Source organism: Procambarus clarkii, chromosome 11 (assembly GCF_040958095.1).
Source record: "Procambarus clarkii isolate CNS0578487 chromosome 11, FALCON_Pclarkii_2.0, whole genome shotgun sequence".
Classification (NCBI taxonomy): domain Eukaryota; kingdom Metazoa; phylum Arthropoda; class Malacostraca; order Decapoda; family Cambaridae; genus Procambarus; species Procambarus clarkii.
In genome coordinates, this window is record NC_091160.1 from 34,682,410 (window position 1) to 34,697,409 (window position 15,000).

Here is a 15,000-nt window from a genome sequence, read left to right on the forward strand (position 1 = left end):
GGTGAGTACACACATACATTAACAGCTCGAATGCATTAGGCAGTTTTTTTCATTATTTTTTTTCTACCACAGACGTGGCCAGACATTTACAATGCTAACCAGCATATATACATTTTCTCCTGTCCTCCATGGACAGAGTGAGAGATCTGTTAAGCATATAGTTCAGTGATTTATTGAATAATTAACCACAGAAGGTGATTGCAGTGCTTTAAACTGCTTTGTTTATAAGTTATGCTGTGAATGATCAATCCCTGACCGTTCAAGTGATTGGGCACCATTCCTTTCCCACCGTCCCATCCCAAATCCTTATCCTGACCCCTTCCCAGGGCTATATAATCCTAATGGCTTGGCGGTTTCCCCTAATAATAATGCGTTAGGTAATGTTCCAGTGGTCTGTTGTGGTTGTAACTGTGCATTGTGTTAGATAATGTTCCAGTGGTCTGTTGTGGTTGTAACTGTGCACTGTGTTAGATAATGTTCCAGTGATCTGTTGTGGCTGTAACTGTGCACTGTGTTAGATAATGTTCCAGTGGTCTGTTGTGGCTGTAACTATGCACTGTGTTAGATAATGTTCCAAATAGCCCGTGCTACAAAGTTCCAAGTAGCACGGGCTATGGTGATCCCGTATGAATGCTGTTGTTCTAACGATACAACACCTTGAACCCTCCTGCTCCTGACCTCGAATACATTAACAATACATCCTCCCTCGCTCTATCTTTTCCGTCACTTCTGTAGTTCAAATTCTTGTATTTCTTGTATTATAATGTATTATTGTTCTCTCAGCCTTGTAGTTATGTATGAGGCTCGTTTAGCTGCTGCTGTTGTTACGAGCGAGGGTGTGGTGGAGTGTCTGGTACATGTATTAGGTTAATACTATTATATTGATCCTCTTTTGTTTTCATTTACCTTATATTTTTTACCAGGCGTTTATACTTGTGGGCGTGGCTTCGGGAGTCTATTACCTAGCAGTAAAATAGGTACCTGGGTGTTAGTCAGCTGTCACGGGCTGCTTCCTGAGGGTGGAGGCCTGGTCGAGGACCGGGCCGCGGGGACACTAAAAGCTCCGAAATCATCTCAAGATAACCTCAAGATAACCTCTCTAGCCTAATAAACAGCTGGGGCCAGATTCACGAAGCAGTTACGCGAGCACTTACGAACATGTACATCTTTCCCTCAATCTTTGACGGCTTTGGTTACATTAAACAGTTTACAAGCATGAAAACTTGCCAATCAACTGTTGTTATTGTTATAAACAGCCTCCTGGTGCCTAGGAGCTCATGAACTGTTTAATAATTGTAAACAAAGCCGCCAAAGATTGAGAACAGATGTACAGGTTCGTATGTGTTTGCGTAACTGCTTTCGTGAATCTGGCCCCAGACCCCAAGAACGGACCTGCTCTGTATAGCTATATTAAGCATCTCTATATAACTATACTAGGCATCTCTATATAACTATACTAGGCATCTCTATATAGCTGTTCTAAGCATCTCTATATAGCTATACTAGGCATCTCTATATAGCTATACTAAGCAGCTCTATATAGCTATAGTAAGCATCTCTATATAGCTATACTAAGCATCTCTATATAGCTATAGTAAGCATCTCAATATAACTATACTAGGCATCTCTATATAGCTATACTAGGCATTTCTATATAGCTATAGTAAGCATCTCTATATAGCTATACTAAACATCTCTATATAGCTATACTAGGCATTTCTATATAGCTATAGTAAGCATCTCTATATAGCTATACTAAACATCTCTATATAGCTATACTAGGCATCTCTATATAGCTATACTAGGCATCTCTATATAGCTATAATAAGATTTGCAGTTTGAGATTTAATGATAGTTGCCATATTGTTGCTCAGTGTTGCCATATCCACCTTGCAGAGTCACTATGGCTCTCACAAGTTGCGTGACGCAGCCTGGGACCTTGTGTCAGAGCGTGACGCAGCCTGGGACCTTGTGTCAGAGCGTGACGCAGCCTGGGACCTTGTGTCAGAGCGTGACGCAGCCTGGGACCTTGTGTCAGAGCGTGACGCAGCCTGGGACCTTGTGTCAGAGCGTGACGCAGCCTGGGACCTTGTGTCAGAGCGTGACGCAGCCTGGGACCTTGTGTCAGAGCGTGACGCAGCCTGGGACCTTGTGTCAGAGCGTGACGCAGCCTGGGACCTTGTGTCAGAGCGTGACGCAGCCTGGGACCTTGTGTCAGAGCGTGACGCAGCCTGGGACCTTGTGTCAGAGCGTGACGCAGTGTGTCGGCCGTAACTGCGTACGCAACGGCTTGTTTCACCGACTCTTCCTGGGAATATGTTCTGTAAATTGTTTATGGACGCCTCTGAGAAGCTGGTGCATAACTGGACCCATCACAGCCCAGGTGATCACAACCTCCTCCCCCGACACCTACACACACACACACACACACTCACACACACACACACACACACACACACACACACACACACACACCCCACACACACACACACACACACACCCCACACACACACACCCCCCCCACACACACACACACACACCCCACACACACACACCCCACACACACACACACACACACACACACACACACACACACACACACACACACACACACACCCCACACACACACACACACACCCCACACACACACACACACACACACACCCTAACCTCGCAGATTCCAACGCTGGATTTTGGGGAGCCACGTGTGTGTGTATATTTACCGAAAGTGGTCATTACACGTAACGAGGTCGTTCGCTACGAGTCCCCCGGCCAACACACACAGCCATATTGATCTGTGCGTCGCGTCCAAATGAACAAAATTAGATGAAATCACAGGAAAAAATATATATAAATATATAGGGGAAAAATATATATATGGATAGATGAAAAATATATAAACAGATTCAATATATATATATATATATATATATATATATATATATATATATATATATATATATATATATATATATAGCGCCTGACATTGTCCAGCGAATCCCGACGCAAAGGTACCCAATCAAGGTACCCAATCACGGTACAATCAAGGTACAATCAAGGTACAGTCAAGGTACAATCACGGTACAATCACGGTACAATCAAGGTACATTCACGGTACAATCAAGGAACAATCACGGTACAATCAAGGTACAATCAAGGTACAATCACGGTACAATCACGGTACAATCACGGTACAATCAAGGTACATTCACGTTACAATCAAGGTACAATCAAGGTACAATCAAGGTACAATCAAGGTACAATCACGGTACAATCACAGTACAATCACGGTACAATCACGGTACAATCAAGGTACAATCACGGTACAATCAAGGTACAATCACGGTACAATCAAGGTACAATCAAGGTACAATCACGGTACAATCAAGGTACAATCACGGTACAATCAAGGTACAATCACGGTACAATCAAGGTACAATCACGGTACAATCACGATACAATCAAGGTACAATCACGGTACAATCGTGATAACTCCACCGAGAATATTTTCAATTATGTCCGAGTTAGAGTTTATTCATTCCTGTAGCCTACGTTGATCTAATCCCAGATCAACGGGATTGCTAACTGTTTCCGCCTCTTGGGGGGGGGGGGAATTGAACCCGGGTCCCTTGATTACGAGTCCAAGGCATAGACGACTGAGCCACAGGGACCAGGGCCTGGACCTGATGGACTTAAGTTGTATGGAATACACCATAATACATCCCCATGCTCCACTGAGCATCCTGGAGCGGCAAAAAGGCGCCTTATGCTTCTGTGTACCTTTTTTTAAATGACCGAGAATGATAACTACCTCAAAGGTCCAATGGCCGCCGGCCAGCGAGAAAATTTGAATAAATCCAAATCCTTGTTAAAAGATTCCGCTCGATAGCCAAACAGGAAATTAAGGAAAGGTGGTCTGATAAGATAGCAATTATGCAATCTTGGAGGCGGTGGTGGGGGGGGGGGGCGGGGGGGGGGGGAGGGGGTAGTTGTCTTTAGGAGGTAATCTTGTAACGAGGCGGTGGGAGCTCTATAATTGCTCTAATTACCAAACCCCCCCCCCCTTTCTGTGGTAGTTAAGTCCGGTCGTTTGAATGATTGTCAGGAGGTTGTTTGCCGGTCATAAGATTCCTGTTGAACGTGACTATGACTCAATGTGAACATCGTAAGTTCAATGTGGACGTCGTAAGTTCAATGTGGACGTCGTAAGTTCAATGTGAAGGTCGTAAGTTCAATGTGGACGTCGTAAGTTCAATGTGAACGTCGTAAGTTCAATGTGAACATCGTAAGTTCAATGTGAACGTCGTAAGTTCAATGTGAACATCGTAAGTTCAATGTGAACATCGTAAGTTCAATGTGAACATCGTAAGTTCAATGTGAACACGATAGACTAAAGATGTTCAACACAAGACTCAAAATGAACAATATATGTGACTCCAAAACTGTCATATATGACACATTAACAATACACATGACTCCAAAACTGCATATATGACACAGTAACGAGACACATGACTCCAAAACTGTCATATATGACACATTAACAATACACATGACTCCAAAACTGCATATATGACACAGTAACGAGACACATGACTCCAAAACTGTCATATATGACGCAGTAACGAGACACATGACTCCAAAACTGCCATATATGACGCAGTAACGAGACACATGACTCCAAAACTGCCATATATGACGCAGTAGCAATACACATGACTCCAAAACTGTCATATATGACACATTAACAATACACATGACTCCAAAACTGTTATATGACGCAGTAACAATACACATGACTCCAAAACTGTCATATATGACGCAGTAACGAGACACATGACTCCAAAACTGCCATATATGACGCAGTAACAATACACATGACTCCAAAACTGTCATATATGACATATTAACAATACACATGACTCCAAAACTGTCATATATGACGCAGTAACAATACACATGACTCCAAAATAATTCACATGGAGACAGGACGGGCAAGTGATGTTCCGTTTTCTATGCGTGGGGCCACGGTTTGGTTAGGTTCGGGCAAGTTAGTACGTTATTTGAGCGCCGTTGTAGCAGTTGGAAGAGCCCCGGGCGGCACTGCGGTGAGGCTTCATCCTGCGTGATTAAATTTGAATTTCAAATTTGAATTTGAATTTCAAATTTGAATTTGAATTTCAAATTGCCATCTTCCGGTGTGATATCATCAGCAGATATCATAACATATCAATTTGTAGATTTTATTCGTTTCTTTTTCTCCCTCAATTTGTTACATATTACCAAAAAGTTTCGTTCATTTTCAGACTAGGTGCTAAACGTTATTTAAAGATGGTATTAAGTTTGTTCAGAATAATGTGTTAAGGGATTTTTTTGTTCAGTGTTCATGTTAGTGTTCATATATACACACCCGTGGGGGCTTGGGGCTGAGTGGACAGCGTTCTGGTGGCGTAATCCTAAGGGACCGGGTTCTATTCCCGGCGGAGGCGGAAACAAATGGGCAGATTACCTTTAACCCTGGTGTTCCTGTTCACCTAGCAGTAAATAGGTACCTGGGAATTAAACAGCGGCCACGGGCTGCTTCCTGGAGATGTGTGCGTGTGTATATATGTGTGTGTTAGAGAGACATATATGTAGTAGACATAATAGAGGAAATATATGTCCGTTAGAAGAGAGCTGGTCGGCCGAGCGGACAGCACGCTGGACTTGTGATCCTGTGGTCTTGGGTTCGATCCCGGGCGCGGCGAGAAACAATTTGCAGAGTTTCTTTCACCCTATGCCCCCTGTTACCTAGCAGTAAAATAGGTACCTGGGTGTTAGTCAGCTGTCACGGGCTGCTTCCTGGGGGGTGGAAGCCTGGTCGAGGACCGGGCCGCGGGGACACTAAAGCCCCGAAATGATCTCAAGATAACCTCAAGATATAGAAAGGCGGGGTCCAAGAGCTAATAGCTGGATTCAACAGACACACAAATACACACACACATACACACCTGCAGTGTGGCCAGTTCTCCCTGTATATTGGTGTATATATATATATATATATATATATATATATATATATATATATATATATATATATATATATATATATATATATATATATATATATATATATATATATGTCGTACCTAGTAGCCAGAACGCACTTCTCAGCCTACTATTCAAGGCCCGATTTGCCTAATAAGCCGAGTTTTCCTGAATTAATATATTTTCTCTAATTTTTTTCTTATGAAATGATAAAGCTACCCATTTCATTATGTATGAGGTCAATTTTTTTTATTGGAGTTAAAATTAACGTAGATATATGACTGAACCTAACCAACCCTACCTAACCTAACCTAACCTATCTTTATAGGTTAGGTTAGGTTAGGTAGCCGAAAACGTTAGGTTAGGTTAGGTTAGGTAGGTTAGGTAGTCGAAAAACAATTAATTCATGAAAACTTGGCTTATTAGGCAAATCGGGCCTTGCATAGTAGGCTGAGAAGTGCGTTCTGGCTATTAGGTACGACATATATACCGACATATATATATATATATATATATATATATATATATATATATATATATATATATATATATATATATATATATATATATATATATATATATATATACACAAAACTGTGCTCTCTCAAATGGTATTGTCAGGGAATCAAATCTCGTCATTTATATCAAACAAAAACAATTTTTTCTCTGGCTAACCAAGTTAAAACGGTCGGCTGTGGAATTTTTTTTATTGAATGGAATGAATGGTAAAAGAATGGGGTTAAAATGGGTGAACATACACATATATATACACACATGTACGCACACATATATGCATGCAGGTACGCGCGTACGTACACACATACGCACGCACACACGTACAGACATATACACATATTATGGAGAGCGATCGGGATCCGCAGTAAACTGACTTGGGTTCCATTTGTATTCAAGACTAACAAATGGTTTTGTGGTCAGTTTTTTTTCACCGTGGTGTCTGTTCACCCACTGGGACACATGGGTACACTCTCTCTCTCTGTGTCTGTCTGTCTGTCTGTCTGTCTGTCTGTCTGTCTGTCTGTCTGTCTGTCTGTCTGTCTGTCTGTCTGTCTCTCTCTCTCTCTCTCTCTCTCTCTCTCTCTCTCTCTCTCTCTCTCTCTCTCTCTCTCTCTCTCTCTCTCTCTCTCTCTCTCTCTCTCTCTCTCTCTCTCTCTCTCTCTCTCTCTCCCCTGTAGACACTGTTCGATAAACACTGAAATATACGTATATGAAATACATCTTTTTAGAGGGATGCGAAGGTGTGAGAGAGAGAGAGAGACAGTGTGAGCCGGCCAGCCACGGCTCTAGAATATCCAGAGGGATCACCAGTAAGCCACAACATGGCCGCCCATCCCACCCCCAGGCCATTGTCTGGGCCGTGACCTCTTCCATCCCAGGTGACCACCCCTAGTCTTCCTGTCACGCAAGATGAATGACCAAGAGATGCCTAACGATATGAGAATGAACCACTTCATTCCCTTTGTATTTTACCCCAATAAACTGATTTCAATTTCAATTTCCGCTCCGCTAGGCTTTCTCATTGCTGATTTTTTAACTGTCAAAGTTAAATTTGACAGTTATACGAGGTGGTTATAATATCTTAATGACCGGATGGTGTAGGCTTACCAAAGATCAAGGGCCAGATTCACGAAAGCACTTACGCAAGCACTTACGAAAGTGTACATCTTTCCTCAATCTTTGACGGCTTTGGTTACATTTATTAAACAGTTTACAAACATGAAAACTTGCCAATCAGCTGTTGTTATTGATATAAACAGCCTCCTGGTGCTTCGGAGCTCATTAACTGTTTAATAATTGTAAACAAAGCCGCCAAAGATTGAGAAAAGATGTACAGGTTCGTATGTGTTTGCGTAAGTGCTTTCGTGAATCTGACCCCAGGCCTCTTGATTGCTAGGCTAGGCCAGATTAAGCTAAGCTTGACTGATATGCAGTATATTAACATCATTCAATGATGTATCCAGCTTGGCCATCGCCTATTATACTTTTTTAGGCATATTGGTTATATTGTAGTGGTTATATCAGCCTAAAAATATAGCAAGCTTTACCGCCCAAGTATAAATATTGGCTCGACCCGAAATTTCCCGCCCAACAGGATTTTTATCTTAAAATTGTATTCAAATAAGCCGCTCACTTATAATTCAAGCATAACATAGGCTATAATCCTTGCGTATAATCCTTGCGTATAATCCTAGCGTATAATGCTAGCGTATATGCTCATCTTATCTTGAGTTATCTTGAGATGATTTCGGGGCTTTAGTGTCCCCGCGGCCCGGTCCTCGATCAGGCCTCCACCCCCAGGAAGCAGCCCGTGACAGCTGACTAACACCCAGGTACCTATTACATAATAATATACTCATAGAGTATATTATTATGCCCATATATCGAAGCCAGGTCCATAACTCTGAGCCATAGTATATTAGCAGAGTATAGCAAGCCCAAACGTCCCAGTTAGCGAGCCAGATATTTCAGGCATATAACGTATAATATACCCCCCCCCCCTGGAGTCTATCTCCCAGGGTGGACCGGTCTATCACGCATCTTGAGGTTATCTTGAGATGATTTCGGGGCTTTAGTGTCCCCGCGACCCGGTCCTCGACCAGGCCTCCATCCCCCCAGGAAGCAGCACGTGACAGCTGACTAACACCCAGGTACCTATTTTACTGCTAGGTAACAGGGGGCATAGGGTGAAAGAAACTCTGCCAATTGTTTCTCGCCGGCGCCTGGGATCGAACCCGGGACCACAGGATCACAAGTCCAGCGTGCTGTCCGCTACTTACTACGAGATAAAAGATAATGACACCAAAATGACAGTAATAATATTTGACTAAGACCTGAGGGGTCAATAGGCTTGCCAGCGGCCCTTAGGGACTTAGAGGGACCACCAAGAGCCCTTAGGGACTTAGAGGGACCGCTGAGAGCCCTTAGGGACTTAGAGGAGACCGCCAAGAGCCCTTAGGGACTTAGAGGGACCGCTGAGAGCCGTTAGGGACTTAGAGGGGACCACCAAGAGCCCTTAGGGACTTAGAGGGGACCGCCAAGAGCCCTTAGGGACTTAGAGAGACCACCAAGAGCCCTTAGGGACTTAGAGGGACCACCAAGAGCCCTTAGGGACTTAGAGGGACCACCAAGAGCCCTTAGGGACTTAGAGGAACTACCAAGAGCCCTTAGGGACTTAGAGGGGACCGCCAAGAGCCCTTAGGGACTTAGAGGGGACCGCCAAGAGCCCTTAGGGACTTAGAGAGACCGCCAAGAACCCTTAGGGACTTAGAGAGACCACCAAGAGCCCTTAGGGACTTAGAGGAACCACCAAGAGCCCTTAGGGACTTAGAGGGACCGCCAAGAGTCCTTAGGGACTTAGAGGGGACCGCCAAGAGCCCTTAGGGACTTAGAGAGACCGCCAAGAGCCCTTAGGGACTTAGAGGGACCACCAAGAGCCCTTAGGGACTTAGAGGAACTACCAAGAGCCCTTAGGGACTTAGAGGGACCACCAAAAGCCCTTAGGGGCTTAGAGGGACCAACAAGAGCCCTTAGGGACTTAGAGGGACCAACAAGAGCCCTCAGGGACTTAGAGGGACCAACAAGAGCCCTTAGGGACTTAGAGGGACCACCAAAAGCCCTTAGGGACTTAGAGGGACCAACAAGAGCCCTTAGGGACTTAGAGGGACCACCAAGAGCCCTCAGGGACGTGCCCCTCACACCAACCAGGGGATCCCTGTGTTTTATTTGTAATAAAATGGGTATTTATGACCCAAAAAGCTAAAATGATGGCCGTCGTTCGGGGCTTGGAGACACCGGTTCCTGTTTTGGAGTCGAATCACGTGTGTGTGTGTGTGTGTGTGTGTGTGTGTGTGTGTGTGTGTGTGTGTGTGTGTGTGTGTGTGTGTGTGTGTGTGTGTGTGTGACACTGAGGTGCATTCTGATTGGTTGATAAGTGGATTATTCGACCAATGAGCGATGCGCTGGGTGACGTCATTGCTGGAGAGCCCCCCCCACCCACCTGCCTCCTGATTGGTGGGTGTTGGTCTGACGTCACAGTCCTCGTTCCATGTGAACTTTATACACCTCCACTTTATACACTTGAAAATAGACCTACACAAACATTTCTCTTACGAGTATCTAAACCTTTAGACGTGCCCAATCGCTACGACCCCATCGTTAATAAGGCTGGAGCAGTAGTCGGTAAAGTAGTCTACGTAAATAGGTAAATATACAATATTTGCAGGAGGTTATGGGTAAGAGTTTGCTGGTTATAGGTTATGGGTAAGAGTTTGTTGGTTATAGGTTATGGGTAAGAGTTTGCTGGTTATAGGTTATAGGTAAGAGTTTGTTGGTTATAGGTTATGGGTAAGTCTCTGTCTCAGGCCTAGCTACCTCCGCCAGACAGGTTACCGTTCTCAAAGTCACAGTTATACAAGAACAGTTGAAACTATTTGGTGAAAGACTTTGTTTTCTTATTTCTGCATGATGGAAGGCTCTAACTTACGAGAGTGAGAGACAGACGGAAGAAATGGAGAGAGTGACGTTAAAATTGTACACAAAGACATTATTCTCAAGCTTCATCAGATCCCATAACTCAAGACGCTCAGCCACCGTAACAGAACGAAATGAATGAGGATTGAGGCTTGTCACGTGGGATAACATCTCTAAGCTTCCAGCATCCGGCTGGGAACATCAGGGCGGGGGGGGGGGGTTAGGCTTAATGAGGATGTTATGAAATAGGCTGGAAGTGGTGTAGTTAGGGGTACGACCCTTAACCCTGATTTACCTCGTTGCAAAGGGTTATTTTAGTATTATTTTTATTATATATTCTGACCCTTAAGGTGATCTATCTTGTTATCATAGCTTAGCGTCGCGGGGTGCGCTAACTACACCCCCACACAGCTTAGGGTTATCTTGAGGTTATCTTGAGATGATTTCGGGGCTTTAGTGTCCCCGCGGCCCGGTCTTCGACCAGACCTCCACCCCCAGGAAGCAGCCCGTAACAGCTGACTAACACCCAGGTACCTATTTTACTGCTAGGTAACAGGGGCATAGGGTGAAAGAAATTCTGCCCATTGCTTCTCTCCGGCGACTGGGATCGAACCCGGGACCACAGGATTACAAGTCCAGCGTGGTGTCCGCTCGGCCGACCGGCTCCCCTTGGGGTGGTTGGTTATCGTTAGATAAACGAGCTATTGCATTCCTCAATGTATAATTACCCCTCTAAGGATTAAGACACGTAATCTGTGTTTGTTCTTGAATTCCACCCCCCCTCCCCCCCCCCTCCCTCCCCCGGCAGCCATTAAACCAGCCAGCGAACACAGACTTTAGAAATACGATTGGAGGCGGCCGGCTAATTAGACGCGTGTTGCGTTGTTTGCAAGACAAAAATCATTTTCATTATCAACCGTAAAGTTCGAGACCCCGAAGTTGTGACGTGTAATATATTGTTCGTTTAAGAGAAAGCGGCTGTTTTATATGGCCTGGACGCCGGGAGGGAAGGATTACCGCACGCTGACCAACTGTTCCAGTGATCCGGAGGTGTTTGGTGGGGTCCTCTACCCTGTGAAGGTATCCGGTGGGGTCCTCTACCCTGTGAAGGTATCCGGTGGGGTCCTCTACCCTGTGAAGGTATCCGGTGGGGTCCTCTACCCTGTGAAGGTATCCGGTGGGGTCCTCTACCCTGTGAAGGTATCCGGTGGGGTCCTCTACCCTGTGAAGGTATCCGGTGGGGTCCTCTACCCTGTGAAGGTATCCGGTGGGGTCCTCTTCCCTGTGAAGGTATCCGGTGGGGTCCTCTACCCTGTGAAGGTATCCGGTGGGGTCCTCTACCCTGTGAAGGTATCCGGTGGGGTCCTCTACCCTGTGAAGGTATCCGGTGCGGTCCTCTACCCTGTGAAGGTATCCGGTGGGGTCCTCTACCCTGTGAAGGTATCCGGTGGGGTCCTCTACCCTGTGAAGGTATCCGGTGGGGTCCTCTTCCCTGTGAAGGTATCCGGTGGGGTCCTCTACCCTGTGAAGGTATCCGGTGGGGTCCTCTACCCTGTGAAGGTATCCGGTGGGGTCCTCTACCCTGTGAAGGTATACGGTGGGGTCCTCTACCCTGTGAAGGTATCCGGTGGGGTCCTCTACCCTGTGAAGGTATACGGTGGGGTCCTCTACCCTGTGAAGGTATCCGGTGGGGTCCTCTTCCCTGTGAAGGTATACGGTGGGGTCCTCTACCCTGTGAAGGTATCCGCTGGGGTCCTCTACCCTTTGAAAGTATCCGCTGGGGTCCTCTACCCTGTGAAACAATGTTGGTTGCCTCTAGATATATTTGTTATCATCAAGTCAGAGTCTGAAATTACACCACCTCTGACATTTTCTTGACAGTTTCTGGTCCATGTGAAACTAAGAACATGAAATGTCTTGAAGTTTCGGGGTTTTTGATTCACAATAACGTGACTACAATAGCCCCGGATCCACCAAGCATTTACACTTAACGAAACCCCTACATCTTTCCTTAATCATGGTGGGGGCTTTGTTTTACATTTACTAACAGTTTACGAGTTTGTAAAACTACACACACCCAGGGTTGTTATTGATGTAAACAACCTTGTATAGTGCTTCGGAGCGCATGAACGCGGGTTCAATTGACGCGAAGACAGGCAACATGATTGAGGGAAGATGTAAAGGTTTCGTCTCATATGTGTAGGTTGGGGGTTTTGAATTACTGGACGTCTTAATTTATATATTCTTGACGTGTTGGTTTAGTGTTTGTTCGTGTTTGTGAAGATGGCGCCGGGTTAAGGCATTATTCTACTTCAGCTCTTTCTTTGTTTACGGAGGTTTCCTTGTTCATAGAGATTTGTTTAGAATAGTTTTTTTTTTTTAATAGAGGCTTTGTTTGTTCATATAGGTTTATCTTGTTCATAGAGCTTTGATTGTTTATAGAGCTCTCTTTGTTCATAGAGCTTTCTTTGTTGATAGAGATCTCTTTGTTCATAGAGCTCTCTTTTTTCATAGAGCTTTGATTCGTTCTGTTCTGCTCAACTAGTGTTTTAAGAGGAATATGTAGAGTGAGCTCCGGTCGGTAGAGCTTCGGCCTCACACACGTTGGGGCCAGGGTTCCAGGCTCATAGAGCCCAAGTGAATTACAGGTAGAGTCAGGCTCTAAAATGAGGCGTTGCAGGGAGAGTTTCGGGGCTAGACACAATAGTTTGACGGGTCACGTCCTTCTGTTTTGCTCTAAGACCGCTGTGAATATATATATATATATATATATATATCCCTTCAGCTAACTGGTAAGGGGGGGGGGGGTTCACTGGTAATCAAGGGGGCCGTAACTTAATCTGGAAGTTGCCTAATCGCTCCTCCTCTCTCTCTCTCTCTCTCTCTCTCTCTCTCTCTCTCTCTCTCTCTCACAACACCTAAGTCAGTCCTGGGAGCAAGGTTGTGGGGCTGGCTGACCGCCTGCGTCCCTCTCATGTTATCTCTTATCAACCAGACATCTGTTGTGTGAATAATTGTGAAAGTGTAGGAAGGTCGGAGCTCTCTGTGTGTAGGTGGGGGGGGGAGATGCTGTACTCACCTAGTTCTGTTTGCGGGGGTTGAGCTCTGGCTCTTTGGTCCCGCCTCTCAACTGTCAATCAACAGGTGTACAGGTTCCTGAGCCTACTGGGCTCTATCATATCTACATTTGAAACTGTGTATGGAGTCAGCCTCCACCACATTACTGCCTAATGCATTCCATCCGTTAACTACTCTGACACTGAAAAAGTTCCTTCTAACGTCTCTGTGGCTCATGTGGGTACTCAGTTTCCACCTGTGTCCCCTTGTTCGCGTCCCACCAGTGTTGAATAGTTTATCCTTGTTTACCCCTGTCAATTTCCCCAAGAATTTTGTATGCGGTGATCATGTCTCCCTGAGCTCTTCTGTCTTCCAGCGACGTAAGTTGCAGTTCCCGCAGCCTTTCCTCATAACTCATGCCTCTTAGTTCTGGGACTAGTCTAGAAGTATACCTTTGAACTTTTTCCAGCTTCGTCTTGTGCTTGATAAGGTACGGGCTCCATGCTGGGGCCGCATACTCCAGGATGTGTGTGTGTATGTGTGTGTGTGTGTGTGTGTGTGTGTGTGTGTGTGTGTGTGTGTGTGTGTGTATGTGTGTGTGTGTGTGTGTGTGTGTGTGTGTGTGTGTGTGTATTTACTATTTCTGCCTGCTTGATCGAGCTGCTAGCTCTTGGACCCCGCCTTTCTAACCGTCGGTTGTCTAATGCACCGACTCCCGACCTGTTTTTCTTCATCGTATCTACTCCATGTATTTCTCTCTAACACACACACACACACACACACACACACACACACACACACACACACACACACACACACACACACACACACACACTACTAACACTATAACAATTCTCTTCCTTTCATCAGTAAGCTTGTGGATCCCTCAGCTCAATAGTCGTAAACTAGACTATTTCAATAGTGGAAATTTCAGGAGAGCTTCACCTTCTCACCTTTAACGAAATTGATTTAGGCGGAGACACAGAGGAAGGGGGGGGGGGGCCTGGAGGCCTCCAGGGCGGCACCGGAGTTAAAACTGAGGATAACGAAACATGTCAAGACACTCCACAACCTGTTCCGTACCTGTGCCGTACGTGTCTGCGTCGCGTCGCAATCTTGAGTGACCGTGGCCGGTATTCATAAGGTCTTTATGGGTCACTCTAGGTACAAAATTTGAACACTGTGGGGCCCGTTTGAGCGGGAATGGTACAATCCCAGTGCCTGGTACAATCCCAGTGCCTGGTACAATCTCAGTGCCTGGTACAATCTCAGTGCCTGGTACAATCCCAGTGCCTGGTACAATCTCAGTGCCTGGTACAATCCCAGTGCCTGGTACAATCCCAGTGCCTGGTACAATCCCAGTGCCTGGTACAATCTCAGTGCCTGGTACAATCCTAGTGCCTGGTACAATCCCAGTGCCTGGTACAA

The 15,000-nt window shown here is 45.4% G+C and overlaps 2 protein-coding genes across 3 annotated transcripts in view; both read left to right on the top strand.

The window, feature by feature from the left end:
- Positions 1–15,000, top strand: part of LOC123758266 (ras-related protein Rap-1b) — a 90,482-nt gene that overhangs the window by 16,229 nt on the left and 59,253 nt on the right. The window lies entirely within an intron of this gene.
- Positions 1,849–2,274, top strand: LOC138363662 (serine-aspartate repeat-containing protein I-like). The gene has a single exon (XM_069323036.1). The coding sequence runs from the start codon at positions 1,849–1,851 to the stop codon at positions 2,272–2,274; it is 426 nt and encodes a 141-aa protein (XP_069179137.1).